Source organism: Aureobasidium namibiae, assembly GCF_000721765.1.
Source record: "Aureobasidium namibiae CBS 147.97 unplaced genomic scaffold scaffold_18, whole genome shotgun sequence".
Lineage (NCBI taxonomy): Eukaryota > Fungi > Ascomycota > Dothideomycetes > Dothideales > Saccotheciaceae > Aureobasidium > Aureobasidium namibiae.
In genome coordinates this window covers 416,522-437,997 of record NW_013581191.1, presented here as the reverse complement: position 1 = coordinate 437,997, position 21,476 = coordinate 416,522, and the positions used below count along the sequence as shown (strand labels likewise).

At 49.8% G+C, this 21,476-nt stretch overlaps 2 protein-coding genes across 2 annotated transcripts; one reads left to right on the top strand and one right to left on the bottom strand.

Moving 5' to 3' along the window:
- Positions 1–279: 279 nt before the first annotated feature.
- M436DRAFT_55021 (peptide synthetase) lies at positions 280–15,148 on the bottom strand (the record flags this gene model as incomplete). The annotated part of the gene is made up of 3 exons (XM_013568658.1): positions 280–8,731; positions 8,792–8,856; positions 8,909–15,148. The coding sequence occupies 3 exons, from the start codon at positions 15,146–15,148 to the stop codon at positions 280–282; spliced, it is 14,757 nt and encodes a 4,918-aa protein (XP_013424112.1).
- A 1,292-nt stretch (positions 15,149–16,440) lies between these two features.
- Positions 16,441–20,349, top strand: M436DRAFT_66846 (multidrug resistance-like protein; the record flags this gene model as incomplete). Its single annotated transcript, XM_013568693.1, has 1 exon — positions 16,441–20,349. One exon carries the CDS (start codon positions 16,441–16,443, stop codon positions 20,347–20,349), a length of 3,909 nt encoding a protein of 1,302 aa, XP_013424147.1.
- Positions 20,350–21,476: the final 1,127 nt, after the last annotated feature.

Below are 21,476 nucleotides of genomic sequence, written 5' to 3'. Positions count from 1 at the left end.
ATTAAACTTTGTGCATTTGAAGTTGAGGAAGTGGCGATGGTTGCGCTGCTGCGAGCCTTCGCGGAAGGAAGCAGCAGCAAGTCGCGCCTGTCTTTCCAAGCTTCAACATTGTGTGATCCCAGTTGTCAAATTCATTCGTAAAAGCAATGATATTATAACTATAAACACGATAAACAAATGCTAGACAAAATGAGAATAAAACAAATACGCCCTTCCCTCCTTATGCCTTTCTTTTCTTTCTTTACAATCTGTGTCTTCCACCACCATCTACGTTTCTTCTTACGATTCAAGCACTTCTTGAATCTCGATTTTGAGCTCTTCAATCAAGCCCTCGGCTTGTTCTACATCCATCATATCTTCCCATCCAAACACACCGATTCCAAGTGCCCCATCGGCAACTGTGGCTTCGATATCCAGGGATCGCTGTGAGAAGTCAGTAAGTATTACCAACGATCTTGGGTTGAAGCAATGACTTACCTTGTATGTCTTCTTCAAAACTCCGTGCTGCAACTCTTGCGGCACAACGAAATCATCTCCAGTAATATCGGACACATGACTTCTCTTTTCAGTGCGATGCTTCTCAGCTACCTCATCCATCACAACTGCTTGCTCTGCGGCAGTATCGTCATCATTATCTGGCACCTTGACGAAATTGACAAAGGTGTCTACTGTGACTCCAGTCCATGCCTCGATCTCCCAGAGCCCAACACTGCTATTCTCAGGTGTGCTGATGGCCTGCAAATCCTTCTGAATTTGTTTCGCAAGCTCAGCAAGAGACGTTCTTGTGGGAGAGCGCACGCGAAGAGGGACGAGATTCAATGTTGGTGCTGCCAAGCTGGATAGATCTTCGAGGTGCGAGCGGTTGGCTAGGTAGATACCTATGATTACGTCCTCGGCCGTGGGATCAGTGTTGTAGCTGTAAGCTCTGGCGTAAGCTGCGAAGAAGACGGATTGAATACTTAGTCCCTGTTTTCTTAGGCTGTTCTCGAAGCTGGGCATATCGGACATGGCACGAGGGTCGTAGACCTCGATGTGGCGCGCTGGTGACGACGTGTCGGACTCCAGCTGTGGGTATTGCACACCTTGAAGATATTCGGTCCAGAAGGTTCTTGCATTTCTCCTGACTGTGCCCAGAGGCTGAGCAATGAAATCGACGAATTTGACTAGAGATTGTTGCGTCGTGGCAGAGTTTTGCAGGTAGTTACCCAACTTTTGACTGAGCAACGACAAGCTTATGGCATCATACAGTGCGTGATGGATCTTGAGACAGAGTTTGTAGCTATCATCTGCTTTTTGCGCTGTCAGACGGACGAAGGGCTGTTCCATCGTCGACTGCGGCTTCTCTTCATTGTCCAGGTCCACGAATGAAGCTGGGGCATTGCGCAACACGAGTTGCAAGATAGGCACCTCGTTGTCTTGAGTTGCAACAAAGACTGTGCGCAACACTGGATTGTTGGCCACGAGCTTCTGCCATGCGCGCTTGATGTTGTCAATAGCGGCTGGCACAGTGGTAACATATTCGAATTCTCCGAAGAAGAGTTGCCCTACAGTGGCTTGCCATGCACCCAACATGTATACCTGTCCTGCAGTCGCAGGCAAGATTTGCTCGATCTGTTGGTCCTCGTAGCCAAATTTGCCAGGAGTGAAGCCTTTCTGTGTCATCAGATTGGATACGATTTTGGCAGCAGTGTCAACCTTGACCTGTGGCTTCTTGTCCATCTGCTTGTTTCGTGCCACTGATGCGATCTTTGACACAGAACCAGCGCGTACGATCTCGCTGACGGTGATCCTTATGGCCTTCTGACGCAGCAAGGCTGAAATCTTGATAGCATTGATCGAGTCGACACCCAAGTTCTGGATAGACGCAGTTTTCGAGATCTCCTTCTCTGGCGTCTTGGTGACCTTTGCAATTGCTTCGCGAACAGCAGATTCTGTGTCTGACCAATCATCTTCGTCCTCGACTATCTCGCCATCGGCCTCAGCTGTCTTCTGGTTTGCGTCGCTCTTCATCTGTCGCTCGAAAGCAGGTAGACCACAGATACTGACTTCTTGATTGCTGAACGACAATGTCGGCTCATGCGGCTGGTCGACGATTGCTTGCAACACATCGTCGAGGATGTCAAGAAGATTGCTCACACCCGCTTCATCAAAAGCGCTGCTCTTGCCAGCAATTCGCCAGATCAAAGAACCATCGACAACCTCGGCTTCAACAGCTACAGGATACTCGACCTCAGAGGAGCCATTGACAGACTCATAGAGCATCTGAGTCTCGCTCTCGGTAGTATCTGGTCGCCTTTGGAAAGTGAAAAGTGAGTCGAAGAACACATCGTTCTGGCCTGTGGCCGATGATTGAACTTGTCCTTGGCACGCAGCTTGGATTTGACGTAACGGGAAGTGTTGATGGTTGGAAATGTCAGAAATGGTTGCTTGTATGCTTTGCAGCACATCGTTCCTCGATCCATGCAGGACCGAGCGCATGATGACAGTGTTCATCATGGGGAACATGACTTCCTCGGCAAGTTCGCTATCACGACCAGCCAAAACAACTCCGAACATGACATCTAGTGACTGTACGGTGTGAGCGAGGACAAAGGCCCATGCTGTTTGGCAGACAGCTTGCAGAGTCACTCCTTGCTGCTTGCAGAACGATATGAGATCGTTGGCTGCAAGACGGCTTGTTTTCTCTGTGCGATGCGTAGTCGTTCCTGAGTTGTCGCTGTCTTCGATCTGTGGAAGCTGAGTCTTCTTGGCGTCAGTCAAGAAACTGCGCCAGAACATGACAGACTCCTCGCTGCTACCATGGAAAGTGTCTCTCAAGATATCAGCATAGAATGGGCGAGACTGGAATGTCTCGTTGTAGGCATTCTGAACATCCTGATGAAGGAGCGAAAGACTGTGGCCGTCATAGAGAGCATGAGCGACTGAAAGTACAAGGTAATTGTCTTTGGGAGTGGATGCCCAAGTCAAACGCATCTGCGGTTGGATCAAAGCAGCTGATGACACATCGGAGCTGATGCGCGCCAAATACTCGTTGATAGCATCTTCACTGGACAGCTTGATGTGGTCGAATTCTTCGGAGCCAGCTCCTTGGATGATCTGAGCAAAGGTAGCATCCAAGTCCGGATCATCAACCTCAAGGAAACCTGTTCGGAGGATAGGAGAGGCTTCGATCACTTTTCGCCATGCTTGCTCGAGCCTCTCGTGATCAACATCCTTGGAGAGCTTCAGGATGTCGTGGTTGAAGTATGCTTTGTATGAAGTTCGAATCATTTCCGAGACCAGAGCTTCCTGCATTGGACTGGCCGGGAGGACACGTTGGAGAGAATTGTCGTCCTTGATCTGGCCTCGTGCATAGGAAGTAAGCTTGTTTTCGAGCGCTTGGAAAGCGCCCTCTGGCTCGGCCTTCGATTTGTTCGTCTTGTCAGTCGTCAATGTTGGAGTCATCTGAGCGATCGTCTGTGACTTCATGATAGTGCTGACAGGCAGAGCCACATTTTTCTTCTTGAGACGTGACGAGAGCTTCACAGCATCTACACTGTCCAGTCCAACTTCAAAGATGGAAGTGATCTCATCAATGTCGGCTTCTTGCACACCAGCGAGGGCTGCGATCTCTGAGCGAATGACGGAAGCCTCGGGACCCCAATGGAAGTCAGATGTGTCCCTAGCTTGAGATTCGCTCTTGTTACCATCTTCGGTCCTGGCAAGCTTTTCGAAAGTATGGCCAATACTGGAACCGACATCGCTCTCGGGAGATTTGATCATTGCCAAGAAGGCTTGTTGGAACTCATCAATTAAATCTCGAGCCCTAACCTCGTCGCAGATTGAAGCTTTGGCAGCAACAGTAACCTTCAAGTGACCCTCAGCTGCTTCCTCGGCCTCAAATGAAAGTGGATAATCAGCTTCGAAAGAGTCATCCTCCAGAGGCTTGAGGATCGATCGATCTGTGTCAGAGGTGTCAAGTGTACCTTGGTAGACAAACAATGTATCGAAAGGCGGCTGGGAGTGTCCTTTATTACACCACTTCACGATATCGCGGAGGGACGTATGTTGATATGGCAGAGCTGTTGTGTTGAAATCGTGGCATCTCTGGACAAGCGTTTGCCATGTGTCTCCGGGCTCGCACCTCAGATAGAAGGGTATGGTGTTGAACAATGGTCCGATCACATTCTCAATACCTTCAAAATCAAAGGAGCGACCAGAAACAACCGTACCAACAGCACCTGTATAATGCTTCCGTAGAGTGGCTATCCAAGTCGCTTGAACCAAACCCTGGATAGTCACCCCCAGAGAGCGACGGAGCTCATCTGCTTGTGTCAGAATGGCTAGGCTGGCTGTACAAAGAACATCCTGGCTTGCTGGATCGCCAACAAGTGATGGCATTGATGCAGGTTCAACATCCTGGAGATGATCTAGCCAGAATTGCTTTGCACCTTGCACATTGCGTAAAGGTCCAAAAGGTAAGCAGTCAACGAACGGCTTTCCAAAGTCGGCGTCTTGTGACTTGTAGAGCTTGCAGACATTGTCCATCAATAGGTCAAAGGAGTTGCCATCATAGAGCGCGTGATGCAAGTCGACAGATACAAAAGTCTCCGAGCCAGAGCGAACGATCACGATCTCAAAAGGTACAGTCAAGTGAGAAGTATTGTAGGAGCGCCATTTCTGCTTGCGTTTAGCAAATACGCTGTCGACAGACGCAAGATCATAGACTTCGAGTGTCCACCATGGAAGATGGCCTGTCTTCCTCACAGCCTGTACATACCCATCATCAGTCTCGATGAAAAAGGTACGTAGGATCTGTGTACATTCCAGGGCCTGGTTGAACGCCTTCTCCAGTTTTTGCAGGTCCACTCCTTGAGCATTGTACTTGAAGCTGTTGAAGTAAAGCGAAGACTCGCTTGCGAGAGATCTGGAAATGATACCCTGCTGCAAGGGTGTGCATGGTGCCACAGCTTCAATATCGTCCACTTTACAACGCAGGACACGAGTAACTGTGCCCATATGCCTTTGACGACAAGCTAGTATGACTTGCTTGGTATCAGCAATCTCACTGTCTGATCGATCTGTTGAAGCAGCAAGTGCTTTTGTCAACTTTCTGATAGTCGAATTCTTGAGAACAGTCGCTACCTGTGCGTTAGAGAAGCCACTAGCCTTCAGCGTTTTAGAGAATTGAATGGCTGAGATGGAATTGAGACCCAGACTGAAGATGTTGGACGAAGGAGTGAGGTCGTTCTCATCGATCTTGAGCAGCTCAGCGAGGATCCGCGCAATTGTTCGCTCTCCATCGCTGAGAGACTGATGATCGTCTGTCTGCGTAGCATAACTCTGGATGGTATTCGTAGGCAAGTCAGCATAAAGCTGACGGAGAAGTTTTTCCTCCACTTTGTTGTTCACAGACAAGGGAATACGTTGAATCGGTAAGAAGTGCGTAGGCACCATGTACCCAGGCAAGTGTTCTTCGCATGCCGAACGTGCTGTCTGGATGAGGTGTTTGGTCGAGTCGGCGGGACACAACTCCGGTTTGCCTTGTTTTCTAGATTCATTGATACCAATGAAGGCAATGAGTTGATCTTTCTGCTGCTTGGGATGTTTGGCAACAACGCATACGGTGTCTTGGATGTCTTGACAGCGCTTGATCACTGCTTCGATCTCATCAATCTCAAGTCTTTGTCCTCTGAGTTTGACTTGGTTATCTTTGCGTCCTAAGAAGTCGATTGATCCGTCGTGGAAAAGACGAACGAGATCGCCCGTGCGGTAGACTCGCTCACCAAAGGCGTCCAGGTATGGGAAGCAATCCGCAGTGAGTTCGGGGCGATTTAGATAACCCTTGCCTACAAGCTTTCCGGATATGCAAAGTTCACCGATGGCACCGTGTAGTACTGGTGTTTGAGTACCAGGCGCCAGTACATAGCAGCCAACATTGTCAAACTGCCAGCCGATGTTGGAAGGTTTTCCTTCCTTGGGGACACAAGGGAAGACAGTCACGCCGATTGTGCATTCGGTGGGTCCATAGAAGTTGAATAAACAGCCAACGTCGCCCCATGTGTTGATCTGATCCTGCTTGAGTGATTCTCCACCGGTGATGAAGACACCCTTGTGCAAACTGGGCACCAAAGCAGGATCAAGAAGTCTGCCAAGAGAGGGTGTGAGATCAAGGTGAGTAATCTGCATAGTATCTAGGAAGCCTGCAATGTCTTCCAGAATCAGATCACGAGGAGCACATACAAGACGTATGCCGACGATCCAAGTCCAGAATTGTTCCAGGACCGAAACATCGAAGTGGTACGAGGCGAACTGGAGCCAGCGAGAACTATCTGTCCACCTTCCCTTGAATAGGCGTTTGAAGGACATGACCAATTGCACTGCATTGTCATGAGTGATCTCACAACCCTTTGGTGTTCCTGTGGTTCCTGAGGTGTACAAGACGTAGCTGACGCAAGACGGGGATAGGCCAGATACCGTGACCGATGAAGTTGACAACTTAGCCTTGTTCTCTAAATTGATCAGGTCGACGACATCGCAATGAGTCAACTCTTGCAGCTCCGCACGAATCGACTCAGATGTCAGTAGGACTCGAGCGCTTGAGTCCTCCAAGATGAAAGCTTTGCGGGCCGCTGGAGCTGTGGGATCTATAGCGCAGAAAGCACAGCCAGCCTTGAGGATACCGTAGAATGCAAATGACGCTTCCGGACACTTGTCGAACGAAGTTGCAACAATGTCCCCAGGCTTTGCGCCTCGGTCGACTAGGAGGTGCGCGATCTTGTTCGCTTCTTCGTCCAGCTGACGATAGGACCAGTGTCGACTAAAAATTTGTCCGTCCTCCAGAGCGTCTACGAACTCCATTGCGACTCGATCTGAGTAGCGCTCGACAGATGCTTCAGTCATTTGATGCAAATATTGGAAGTCTGTCGGAATGATGGGATCCTTCGGAGGGATGATAGACAAGACCGACGGATTGATTGCGTCTTCGAATTTCAGAAGACCAGCAATCATAGCTTCCATCTGCTGTAACATGATCCTTCCTTGCTCACAAGGCACCTGAGCAGGATTGATCGTCAATCGGAGTCCAAGACGGTCCTGACTGAGTGCTTCCATCTCGACAGACACAGCAAGTTCTACCGAGGCTGTTTCGCGTATGATTTTCCACGAAGAGCTGTCGAAATCGTCGTTCAAGGGCCTCTGGTATACAAAGAGGGAGTCAAACAAAGCCTCGCTTGGCAACTCGGCGTACTTCTGTATGTTTGTCAAGGGTGTGAACTGATGCTTCTGAATGCTGGCATTATAAGAGATCAAATCCATGAGGAGTTGAGAATCCTCTGCCGCAGTATTGGTCGAAACAGGAAGGGTTGTGATACATGGGAAAGCAGCATCTGCCGTTGCAGGACTCGTGCGACCAGAGAAAACCACTCCGAAGGTTACTTGTGACTCTCCAGTATAGGCGCTCAAAAGTCGAGCCCAGGCTCCTTGACCGACTGACTGCATCGAAACACCGAGCTCTTGACAGCGGGCCTCTAGCTTGCTCTGCGGAAGCTCAAGGACTAGCTCGACGTTGACAGCCCTTGTGTCGGAGATTCTGACTGGAGTCATGTTGGGGAAACGGGTGACTGGGGCACCGCCGAGTTTCTGTGACCAGAAAGTGCGTTGTGATTGTACATCAGCTTGGCTGTTCGACAGAATGTGACTCAAAGCACCGTCGATTGTTAGTCTTGCGGAGACATAGCCTTTGGAAAGAGCAGACTGGAGATCGGCCATAATCAAGCGCAAACTCTCTGCATCGAATATGGCATGGTGTGCAGAGAACTGCAGGCATCGTGTGCCATCGTCTTCGACCAAGCTCCATCTCCATGGCGGTAGGTGAAGCTTGTCCTTGACAGACTCTGAAGCTTTTCGTTCGCGATACTCATAGACCAATCCCTCTTGTGATGAAGCCTGGATCTCGAGATCATTCACGTCGAACTCTGTGTAAGTCAACATCACGAAAGGATGCTCATGATCATCAGTGCCGATGAATCCGGTCCGCAAAAGTTCGTGTTGCTCGAGGACTTTTGACCACGCGGATTGGAGCTTGCCAGAGTCGATGTCCGCCTCGACGGCGTAGAAGGTGTGGTTGAAATATTGCTGACCATCAGAGTGCGTATATTCACTTAGCATGCCTGACTGTAGCGAAGTACATGGTCGCACCGAAGCTACCTTCTCAGTTGCAATCTGGTGACTTTGTAGAGCAGCACGACGATAGTGCTTGTCGAACTCTTCGAAGTCAAATTCGGGTGTGTCCAGGACAGGAGTATGCGATCGACTCTGGACAGCTGATGCCAATTCGGAGCACGATGGGCTTTCCATTACATCGCTGGCTTGCACCAAGAGCCCGTCCTTTCGAAGTCGGTTAGCAAGCTGAATCGCGCTGATGCTGTCCAGTCCAAGCTTATAGATTGTTGTGTCTCGTCTAATTCGGTCTTCAGGTGCAGAAGACACTGCAGAGTAGGCCGTACGGATCTGCAATTCTAGGGGCGACCAGGACTCGTCACTAGAAGATCCAAGATTTTCAGATCGCTTTGTTTTTGCGGTCTCGACAGGTTGCATGTGATTTGTGTCCGGTTTCAGGATGCCGGCCACCAGGTCTTTATCAAAATCAATAAAATCAGAAACGTCGCTAGATGGGTATCTTATGCAAGACGAAAATGCAGATAAACACGCTTGATGAAGGTTGGAAACAACTTCATCGTCAAGATAACTCCTATGTCATGTCAGTAATATGCCTTGGGTAGTAGCGGAAGAAGAGATTTGCAACACTTACCGATTGAAATGCAAAGAAATGGTATATGATTCGTTGGTGGGTACAAGCTCAATGATGCAAGGGAACTGTGTCAAGTCAGCGACGGCCTGGTGTTTATCTCTAGTGAGCAATACTCACATCCATAACTCCTGATTCGCCCTCTAGAGTCCATATTGTTGAGTCAAGATCTGTTGCATTCTGCTGCAGAAGGACCAGAGAGTCGAACAAACGTTTTCCGTTTGTGCCAGCTTGTGTCTGAATACGACGCAACGGTGTCAGCTGATACGGCAGACTATCAATGTTGACTCTTTGTAGAGCTTTGATAAGGCTCAGATTACTTCGGTGCTTCGACAAGTCGACACGGACAGGGATGGTATTGAAGCATGGTGCGACCAGAGCCTCAATATCGTCGACAGGCACACTACGCCCACTGACCACGTTGCCGCAGCAGACGTCGGAGTAGCATTGAGAAGCAGACAAGGTCTTTAGCCACATGGCCTGAGCCAGACTCAGCATGGTGATTGAGTGCCTTGACAGGAAGCTTTCCACTACCCTAGGCGAGTAATCGAGGCGGCCTGTGATTGTACCAAAACTGCTTGCCGACAGACTGGAGTTTGTTCTCTTGAATGGCTTTGGTACAAATCCTCGAAGTTGATCACGGAACAGTGTATCAGCTTCTTCAGCACTCGCCGAGACCATAAAATCGAGGAAAGGCTTGAACGACACTGGTGCAGAAAGTGATTGATCTTTGTACAGCTGCTCGACTTCGTACAGAAGATTAGACATTGCATTGGCGTCGTAGAGAGCGTGATGCATGTCGAGCAAGAGACAGGCAATGGACTCAGACCTATACATTTGAATTCTCCAAGGTGGTGAGTGGTCGAGAAGTGGATCTCCGCCGGCCTGGACTGAGTCAAGCAGAGTCAAAGGCTGATCAGGGATATCACCGCATTCCTGCCATGGCAAGGTCCAACTTGATAGTACAGCTTGCACAAAGGGAAATTTCGAGTCGTCCGTTTGGAGGAAGATTGTTCTCAGAATATCATGCCTCTGCAACATGACTTCCCAACAAGCTTTCAGCTTGTCAGCAGACCCATACAGACTGAACAGTGTTTTATTTCTGTACGCCGAATGGCCCGAGGTGTCCTGAGCAGAGAGCATCGCCTCCTGTAATGGGGTGCATGGAAGGACGTATGACACAGTCTGACCGTACTCGTGGAGCTGTGATACCACACTTTCATGTACATCTGAACCAACGACGGCTTCACAATCCGCGGGAATATGTTCGTTAGTCTGCTTTGAGCTTCCACCTTCTAATTTTGCAGCCAGTCTAGCGATAGTGGGCCTCTTCAGAATCTGGGATACGTCGATGCTATAGCCATACTCAGTTCTCAATTTTGTCGCAAGACGAATTGCGGATACAGAATCGAGTCCTAATGCGAAGAAAGAGGTCGAACGGCCGATTGAGGTTTGCGGCATTTGCAACGTGTCTGTAAGTGCCGAGACTAACTGTTTTTCTGTCGCAGAGAGCTCACTGGTCTCGTCATCGTCGGAACCTCGTGAGTATGCGTTCAACTCCTCTACACTAAGAGCTGAGCCATCGCTAGCTAGACGCCTCTTGTCAATCTTGCCTTGCGAGGTCTGAGGAATGGCCGAAACCGGCACCAGTGCGTCGGGAACCATGTAAACAGGTAGATGGTCAGCGAGGTGCGCATATATCATTTCCATGATCTGTTCCAAGTTGTTGTCTGGCTGAAGAATTGAGTACGAGTCCTTGGAGTACCCGCTCGGGATCCAGAAGGCCAACAATCGCTCTTTGTCTGCTGTTTTGACGACCTCGATTGCGCAGTCTTGCACACTAGAGACTTGGAGTAGGCAACCAGAGATTTCACCAAGTTCAATCCTCTGGCCGCGAATCTTTCTTTGATCATCAGTACGACCTTGGATCAAGATAGTGCCGTCGGGCAACAAGCGACCGAGATCTCCGCTGCGATAGATGCGACCATAACTTGGATGGTTGATGATTTTGCTTTGCGTGAGCTCAGGCATATTTTGATAGCCACGGAAGACCTGCTGTCCACCGAAGCAAAGTTCGCCCAGGCCACCGAGAGGAACGAGTTGAAAGTCATTCCCTTGTGTCAACACGAACGCAGATGTGTTCTCGAAAGGCGGGCCAATGTTATTGATGACATGGTCTGACTCTACTGCTGGATTCACTGTACAAATGTTGGTGGTCTCTGACGGGCCATAACCTTGGTAGAGTCCTTTGCCAGCCCATGCGCTATGCACATGGTGAGTTACAGCTTCGCCAGCAGTGACAAGGAACTTCACCCTTGGGATATGAGCTGGGTTTGTCAATGCTGCTACAGTCGGTGTCAAAGAAAGATGTGTGATCTCAAGTTCGTTAATCGCTTGCTCGAAATCACGGAACATGACATCCTTTGAGGCTGAGCACAAGCACATGCCGCTATACCAGGTAAAGAATATCTCGAAAACACTCACATCAAAAGCTTGATTACAGGCTTGAAGCAATCTTGATCCGTGAGGGACAGGATAGATTCTGCTCAGAACCTCAAGGTTGCTGAGGATGTTCTCCTGAGTTACCAAAACTCCCTTGGGCTTGCCTGTGGTACCACTTGTGAAAACTGCATATGCGATATTCGTGGGCTCAAATTTGAGCTCAGGGTTTGTGCATGACTGATTCGAACAGTCGGTGGTACTGACGTCAATAATGGGGCGACCGCTCACATCAGCGATGATATAGGCCGTCGAAGAGTCAGTCAAGCAGAACTTCACGTCCGCTTCGGCCAGAATCTGACGGATCCGAGCGGCAGGTGTCTCCGGTACCAAAGGCAAGTAGCCACAACCTGCTTTGACAGCAGCAAGGATTGAAACGTAGAGAGCGACAGATTTGTCCATGCAGACACAGATAAGTTCGTCGCGCTTGACGCCTTGCGAGATGAGATAGTTGGCTAGCTGATTCGCTCGAGTGTTGAGTTCGCCGTATGTCAGACTCTCCACCCTCGAACTTCCTTCCTGAATGTCATGAGCGAAGACCAAAGCTAGGTCACTGGAGCTGTTTAGAGCATGACTCTCAACAACGGAACCAAGTCCATTCTTATACACAAAGGATCGAGGCTCTGCATTGGCTATTGACAGGACAGAGGTGGGGAGCTGACTATTGAGCTCACCCATGAGAGTTTCTGGTCGTGCCACTGCAATCTTGACCAAGGCGTCTAGCTGCTGTAATAGAATCTCGATATGTTGCGACGGCATAACACTGGGTTGATATGTCGCCTTGATTTTGACACCCTGCTGGATGGGCTCAAGTTCAAGAGTCAGAGTGAATTCCAGATAATCACGAGCTTCTACCATGTTCAGTAGCGTTGAAGCTCGTACATTTGGTCGGGCAGTCTCTTGCCATACAAATATACTATCGAAAAGAGCTTCGCCTGGAGTTGCCCCACGGGCCTTCTTGACATCTGCTAGAGATGTCATGCTGTGTTGCATAATCTCTCGATTATCTTCTTGGAGGCGACGTAGCACGTCACTGAATCTCCTGCTCTCCATGGTGTCGATACGTGTAGGCAGAGTGGACAAGAGAGGTCCGACCATACTTTCGATATCCGCGATTGGCAGTGTTCTGCCAGAGAAGACTGTACCAAAAACAACGTCTTCTGTACCCATGTAGGAACCAAGGAGAATGGCATATGCAGCTTGGAAGAATACATGAGTGCTACAGGAATATGAGTGGGCTGCTTGGCGCAATGTGTCCATATCCATATCGATGGTGTGCTGTATGCTTCGAAGAGATTGTGGAGTCATCATTCTCGGCGACAAGTTCGGTAAGCGACCGGGATTGGCGCCAGAGAGATATTCTTCCCAGAAGTCGAGGTGTGAAGTCTGGTCTTCACTTCTCCTGAGGCTGAAAAACTTGTTCACCGCTACAAACGACGGCCTTTCCGGTATTTCCTCGTTTTGCAGCAGGGTCTCTAGATCTTCAAGAATGATTTCCACAGACCATTGGTCGTACAAAGCATGGTGTATATTCACTAGAAGTTCTGCCCCTGCTCCTGAGCCCTTGTATTGGAAATTAAGCGGTCGCAGAAGCGCATCTTGGCTTGTGACCGACCAACCGGCCGTAAACGACTCAACATGCGCGAATTGAGAATCGGCCAGTGTCTTCCACACGACCTGGGCGTAGGCGCATTGATATAGCCCAGATGTGCTAAAGCCTGAACGCAAGGCAGTATGCCTCTCGGCTAAAGCGAGCAAGGCTTGACGCACCCTTTCGAAGGAGATGTTAGGAGACACTGTGAGGCGAAGCTCATTGTAGTATGCTTGGGGTTGTCTTGCTGTTTCCACCAGCATAGCATCCTGGAGTGGTGTACATGGCAGGACATCCTCTATGTCACCCACAACAGCTTTCGACTCAAGATCTTTTTCAACGCTTGATCTGAGTTCGTAAATGATCTCTTTCCATCCTTTGGTATCGTTGTAGTAATCGTCGCTTTTGTTGGCCTTGATTCGAATGAGTTCGTCAAGAGCGAGGATATTAGTCGCTGAAAGCAGCTCGAGTGCTCCAACATCAGCACAACCCTGTCTGCGAAGCTCGGAAGCGACTTGGATGGCTCTCAATGAGTCTAGTCCAGCAGCGCTGAGGTCAGTGCTGTGATCTATCGAAATGCCCAGTACGCTCTGGATTATTCGGGCAAGTCCACGAGCATTCTCGGAAACATCAGAAGACCCCGATTCGTTTTGCGTGGTATTCAAATTATAATCAGTCTCCAACTTCTTCTTGTCGACTTTGCCTGATGGAAGGTAAGGGAAGTCATCAAGCAGGACAATGTCGCTTGGTATCATGTAAGCAGGGAGCCACTCCTGACAAGCGGATTTGATGTCTTTAGAAGAGATTTCGTTCGAGTCACCAATGCAGAAAAGGACCAAGAGACCAGAGATGACGCTTGCAACCACCGCATGGCATCCGTCAGCCTTTGATGCAGCATGCTCAATTTCTCCTAGTTCAACACGTTGGCCCCTAAGCTTGACCTGGCCACTCGAGATACGTCCATAACACTCCAGAGTCCCGTCACGATGAAGACGGGCCTTATCGCCTGTGCGGTAGAGACTGCCAAATTTAGGATGAGTCACAAAAGCCGCCTGAGTTTGCTCTTTTCTGTTGAGGTAGCCATCTGCTAGTTGGTGCCCACCAACAACGAGCTCGCCTATTTCACCAATGGGCAAGATTCCGATCTCGCTAGCATGCTCAGCAGACTCGGCTGGTTTGACGATAAAACAAGAAACTGTGTCCAGAGGAATGCCGATAGTACCAGCTGGTAGATCAACATCAAAGTCTGGTTGTAAGGTACAGTGGATGGCAGCTTCCGTAGGACCATACATGCCATACAGAATACCCGGCTTATCGGCCGAGCCTCCAAACTGCTGGATGACTTGAGTGTTGAGCATCTCGCCGATCGTAAGGAGTGCACGCAGAGTAGGAACGTTTTCCCTTGTGCGTACCAGACTCGCAGCGACGGAGGGCGTGAGCTCGGCGGCATCTATGTTGAGCGAAGTGATGGTTCCGGGAAGATCGCCAAGCAGACGGTTGCGCTGGACAGAAACCAGTGTGGCTCCACGATACCAAGGGAAGAAGATTTCGAAGACACTGACATCAAACGTCGGGCTTGCGAATTGTAGAAATCTCGAAAAACTTGGGATAAACCGATCATGTGCCAGGAGCGACTGTGTCACTGCTCGATGTGACAGACAGACCGCCTTTGGTAGTCCAGTGCTGCCCGAGGTATACATGATATATGCAAGAGAGGATGAGTTCGGACATATCATCTTTTCGTCAAAGAATTCTCTCTCGGACTCGGACTCCGACTGCTCATCATCCACTACGATAACAGTAATGCCTTCCAACTCTGGGATTTTCTGTCGCATAGCACTAGTCGTCAGGAGGATACCCGCTGAAGTATCCTTAAGGATGAACTTGAGCCGCTCTTCCGGCACATCGAGGTTCAAGGGACAAAACGCTGCTCCTGACTTGAGGATCGCTAATTGCGATATGTACAGAGAAGTGCATTGTGGAATATAGATGGGCACGATTCCAAGGTTCTTCCGTGAGATCCGACGGCTGACTTCAACCAAACGCCATGCTAGATGTTCCGATCTCCTATGCAATTCCGAATAGGACAGTGTGCTTGATTTGCCGTCCGCGTCTAGGTATTCCAGAGCAGTTCCAGGAGTCTCAGGACCCGATATAAGCTCGTGGAGCAGTTCAGGACCTTCCAGCCGAGTGGGGAAAGGATTGAGTATAGATAGATTTTCATCCATCTCGAGTGTTTTCTCGTCGACTGAAATTGTTCGTGACGGCATATTATTGATTAGGTGTATAAGTCGTGATCCATAAGTCTATGGTTGAAGCAAGAGACCAGAACCAGGTAGTGTTTGTTACGGAAGATTTGAAGTGCAGACAACCAATCTGAAAGGAGCTGTGAAGCGTGGCCAACACAACAGATTTGTTTCAGCACCTGTATTTCGACATACCGCCCATATGTTAGACCATGTCCACTCGTGTAGTCACACGAAATCTACACGAGGAAAAGTCGACCGGCGATCGAGAAACTGACGACTTCAATCGAGACCAGATTTAGCTCGGAACTAGCGAGTTTAGGGCAGCGCTCGTGCGCTGTTACAAGAGACAAGGGATATGCCGAGGTCGGCGGGGAACGACGAACGACTCCTCCCTGGAAGCTGTTCCTCGCATCTACGGAACATCGATGACACGCCCGCGCTGGCAGCCCGTATGGAAGTGACAACAACGTGGTCGCTGCTTACGAATTTGCTACCATGAGCGAGCGATATTTCCACGGCAAGCGGCATGTAGACGACAAGGCTAAAGGGTGATGATCGTTGCATCACAGCGACGCGGCAGGAAGTAGCTCTCTGCACCCGAGCTCTGGTCTCCGTCTCGCGCCCATCGCATATCCTGACCATCCCTCGCCGACAAGGATATCCTACAAGAGTTTCGTGTTTAATGGTGTTGGGATGCCAATTGCTTGGTGAAAATTTTATCTGATCCTCAGCTCGTTCATCTGATATGATAATCTCGAGATCATTGCGATCATCGCTAGCCACTGACGACAGAGTCAGCCCGTGCGCATCTGATACCCTGCTCATCATCACAGAAACCGCGCTTCCAAATGCAAGAGACGTTTAACGCCATTCTTCGGCCCACAGATTTACAACTGTCAGAATGTCACTGTCCACTCGGGTGCTCAGCTGCCGTCTTCACGCGTCGTAAGATTTTTCCCGACCTGCCGAAGCTGTATGTGATCATCGGACAGCACTATGAGGGAAAGTAAATCCAGCGCGTGTGTGCCCATAGGACCTCGGGTACCAAGTCTCAACACCGCAAGGTGTTTCTGCCCAACAATGATCTCCTCCATCAGGTGTTGTGCGAGCTGCGACTAACCATGCCACTTCTTGGCCGTATGCCACAAGGTGTTTCCATTCTACGAAATACGAGTCGTTCTGAGGCTTGAAGTTTAAGGCGACTTCTTCTGCAAAAAGGAACTTCGGTGCCAGAAAAGCTTCTTGTCCGAAGATACCGTTCAGCCTGCGTCATTTTCAAGAGCCACGCTGTCTGGGTTCAGGAGTTTTTGAATATGTCTCCTGCCGACGGCAGACGAACAGTTTCATCTGATTATGGCCATCCACGACCATCAATGGCCAACATCGAAGCGGATCGCAACTTCGAGACAACAACTCTGAACTCCGCTCAACCACGATCATGGCATACCGAGTTTGTCTTCGTCTCCAGAAAATTGGTTCAGCAAATTCTTGGTAAAAATCCATTCAAGAGTTCATATCTGGATCTGTTCAAACTTGTCAACGATGCGAAGGCGAAGGCCGTTCTTTGGACTGGCATACTGTTGGCGATAGCTGCTGGTTGTCCATTACCCATCATTGGCTACATCTTCGGCCAGATCATCACTTCTTTCCCTCCTCCGGAAGATGTACTGCGAGAGAGACTATATCAGCTTGTCGGCGTCGCTTGTGGCTACTTCATCGTTACGACTGGATATGCGATTGCATGGGGATTGACTGGTGAAAAGATCTCACGTCGCTTCAGGGAAACGCTCGTCGAGCGCCTGCTGGGTCTCGAGCAGGCATACTTCGACATCAAGGATCCGGACATTACGAACCTTCTGACTGAGAAGATCGAAGCAATTCAGATAGGAACATCTGAAAAGGTTGGCATCTTCATTCAATCAATCAGTTACTTCGTCGCCGCCTTCGTCGTTGGGTTCATCTTGAACGCCAAATTGACCGGTATCCTATTCGCTGCTGTCATACCTCTCATGGCTTTGATTGTCACTGTCGGCTCCTCCAGAATTGCAAAATATACCAAAGCAGCCACCGAGTATACTGAAGCCGCTGGAAGGATTGCTGAAAGTGCTATTCATGCTGTCAAAGTTGTGCAGGCTTTTGGCATGGCCGAAAATCTTAGTAAAGAGCACTACCGTCTGCTTAAGCTGTCTGCAAGATATGCCATCCGGAAGTCAGTCTCTGCTGCACTTATGCTCGGCTTGGTCTACTTCACGGCTTACAGTGCCAATGCGCTCGCTTTTTGGGAGGGCTCACGACTTGCTGCCGAATCAGGCTCAAACAATGCTGGTACCGTTTATGCTGTGGTCTTTTTGATCATAGACGCATCGTTCGTTGTTGGCCAATTTGGACCGTTTCTTGGAAGTTTTGCCACTGCTGCAGCTGCCGGAGAAAGTATCTATGAAATTTTGAACCACCCACAATCGGAGATCAACGTTTATTCTGAGGCTGGGCAAGAAGCCACTGAAGACGAGATGAAGGCTGACTTAGTCTTCCGCAACGTCACATTTGTGTACCCTGCGAGAACCTCGGCTCGTGCGCTCGACGAAATGAGTCTTACCCTTAAAGCTGGACAGATGAACGCCATCGTCGGTACCAGTGGTTGCGGCAAAAGCACCCTTGTGTCTTTACTCTTGAGACTGTACGACATATCATCCGGTCAGTTAACGATCGGAATCCACGATATCAAGGACTTCAACGTGAGGAGTCTGAGGAAATACACAGCACTGGTAGACCAAGACTCCGTGCTGTTCTCTGGTTCGGTTCTTGAAAATATCAGTTATGGACTCGGTGAACATTCACTATCAGAAGAGGTCGTCTTGGAAAGATGCACCGAGGCTGCGAAAGCTGCCAACTTGGATTTTGTCGATTTCTTACCACAAGGTATCCACACACGTGTCGGCAATGGTGGTTACACGAGTCTTTCTGGTGGTCAGAACCAGAGGATCTGCTTGGCTAGAGCTCTGGTCAAGAAGCCTGCCCTACTTCTGCTCGATGAGCCAACTGCAGCTCTTGATGCGAATAGTGAAGGACTCATCATGGACGCTGTCAGAAGCGTGGCTGCAGCAGGCACAACAGTGGTCATGGTGGCACATCGTCTTTCCACTGTGTCAGACTCGCCTAACATCGTGCTCATGGGCGCAGGCAAGGTCATTGAGCAAGGTGACCACGACGAACTCATCCAGTTGGAAGGCGCCTACTTCAACCTTATCCAGGCACAACAACTTAACGACTCGGACGAGTCGTCAGCAGAGGTATCTCAAGCAACCACTAGCCAAGTGACTCCACAAAAAGAATCCAAGGCCGAAGATTCGGCTGCTTCTAGTGACTCTGAGACAGTCTCCCCACAGGCGAAGAAGGAAGACAAGCCAGCAAAGAAGGCCGGATTCTGGAAGCTGCTTCTAAGATGTCTTCGTCTAGCCAAGTCTGACTCTCCCATAATCGCTCTAGGTCTTGCTGCGTCGATTATATCAGGTGGCATTATCCTTGGCGAAGCCATCGTCTTCGGTAACCTCATCTCGGTGCTGAACGATCTCGAAAGTCCAGACTTCCGAAGTAGAGCAGACTTCTTCTCGCTCATGTTCTTCATCCTAGCACTCATTGCGCTTTTCTCATACGCTGGCAACGGATGCTGCTTCGGCATCGTCTCTTCGCACTTTGTGGCTAAGGTCCAGCATATCTCTCTTGCAAGTATCTTGAGACAAGATATGCAGTGGTTTTCAGGCCAGTCAGTGCCCTCGCTCATGAGTAGTCTTAATTCGGACGCTGGCCAGCTTGCTTGCTTGTCTGGAGTGGCTATCGGCACCATTTTTACAGTATGTGTCTCCATCACAGGCGGCATCATTCTTGCACACGTAGTTGCTTGGAAGATTGCCGTTGTTCTGCTAGCCGCTGTTCCTGTCATGATCATGGCTGGCTATGTCAGACTACGTGTGCTCGCTCTTGCCGAGAGCAGACACAGATCTGCATATAACGATGCTGCTTCTATTGCTGCCGAGGCTTGCAGAGGCATTCGGACTATCGCTTCTCTTGGCAGAGAGCGTGGAGTGTCTAGGGCATTCAACGCAGCAGTCAAAGAGCCGTACGACAAGGGTATCCGGTTCACCTTGATAACCAATACCTTGCTGGCGTTGAGTTTCTCCATCACGTACTTTGTGTACGCCCTTGCTTACTGGTGGGGAGCTCGACAAGTAAGGAACGGGACGTATAGCCAGCTGGACTTCTTCATTGTTCTTCCTGCTCTTCTTTTCTCGGCGCAGAGTGCTGGACAAATCTTCAGTCTGTCACCAGAAATGTCACGAGCTGGAATAGCTGCTCGAAACGTCTTCGGCCTTCATGATCAGAAACCGACCATTGCGGATGTTGACGCTAAGCAGCCTGGCCCACGGCCAAGCTCGACTCTGTCTATTCCAACTCTGACAGATAAGGCAGATCCTTCGTCTGGAGGCTGGATCGAGTTCAAGAACGTCAGTCTGTGCTACCCATCCAAGCCTCAACATCCAGCACTGCAGAATATCAACATTTCTATCAAACCAGGAGAGTTTATTGCACTTGTCGGTCCTAGTGGTGCAGGCAAGTCCACTATCCTCTCCCTTCTACAGCGCTTCTACGATCCGACTGCTGGCAGTGTACAGCTAGACGGCCAGGATATCCGCGAGGTCGCCGTATCACAACACAGAGGTCGATTGGGGCTGGTACCTCAAGAACCAGATCTCTTCCCTGGATCCATTTCCTATAATATCGGCTTGGGGGCAGCACCAGGTCAGTCGGTGACACGAAAAGACATCGAGGAGATCTGCGCCAAGTGTGGAATACACGAGTTCATCATGAGTCTGCCTGAAGGTTACAGCACAGAGTGCGGCACCAATGGTTCGAAACTTTCTGGAGGCCAGAAGCAACGTATTGCTGTAGCCAGAGCATTGATCCGGTCACCGGAAGTGCTTCTTCTGGACGAGTATACCTCTGCTCTGGACGCGCACTCTGAGCAACAGATCAAGGAAGCTGTCGACGGGGCAAGTGTAGGTAGGACTACGATTGTGGTTGCACATCGATTGTCCACGGTGCAGAACGCGGATAGAATCTTTGTGTTTGATGATGGACGTGTTGTGGAGGTCGGGAGTCATGCTGAGCTTGTTGCTCAAGGGGGTTTGTATGCAGGCATGGTGCTGGCGCAGACACTCACATGAGTTGTTTATTGTTACTTGTCTCCATACTACATGCTGCATGCTTGGTTACAAATTCTAGCCAGGAAGCCTTGGAGGAATCAAAAAGTTATGCCTAATCGTCACGAAGAATAAATACATGATCTGTATGCTACCAACGAGACTCAGTGTAACACATCCAAGCTGAGGGCCTCAGCTGAGGAAGGCCTATCACGAGGGCTAGACAAAACATGCTTCGTTCTATCGTTACCTCACACAAACGCGTACGGGTGAAAGGGAACTTGTTATCAGATCCCAACAGAAACAGCAGATCAGCGAGCTTTCGCCGTAATTCTGGCGTGGTGAGGTGGTGGGACAACATTTTGATGGCAAGATGGGTCACAGTCTGTGCGCGGTGTGGAAGCGGATCTGATAACTTTACTTCGGGCGGCACCGGTTCGGCTTAGACGAGGACAAGGGAGCGAGCTCCGATGACGGCAAGCATTGGGGACGAGAATCGATACATATGCAGAGTGTTGCTCAGAGATCGAGTGGTACTGCTTCTGTGACGAGAGCTGAGCCGAGAAACGGCATTGTGATTGTAGATACCAAAAGATTACCTATCTATCGAAGTTGCCGAGGCAGGTGGAAAAGAATGCTGCCAACGCACAGTTTTTTTTCCCGCGACAACAACCCTCGGGATCGCTTGACTTGACGCCCTGCAGTAGCCAAAAGGCCCGTGGTTAGAGCGGTGGTGCTGCCCCACTACGAGTACGAGCTAGCTCACGAATTGATCCTTGATCAGTGGCATGATGATCTGATTAGACTAGGATTCATCAGATTAGATGCAGAGTTTTCTGATCTAGCCGTTCGCGCGCGTCCCACAGCTGCACGGTCGCCAAGAGGCACCACGCTACAACCATGATGGTCTCAGAAAAGCTTCAAGCACTGACGTGCACCAAAAAAGCCAACATGACATGACCCTGCCTTGCCCTGCTCGACCGGGCTTAGGGACGAGGCAGAAACAGAAACGATAGAAACAGGTCCAATCGCGCGCTGCCAGCGACTCACTCTTTCTCCCGCTCGTGATCTTTTGTCTCTCCCTGCTCCCTTGTGTCCGCTGCAACGATCTTGTCGTCATACAAACAAGTCGAAGGTTGGAGATTTGCGCC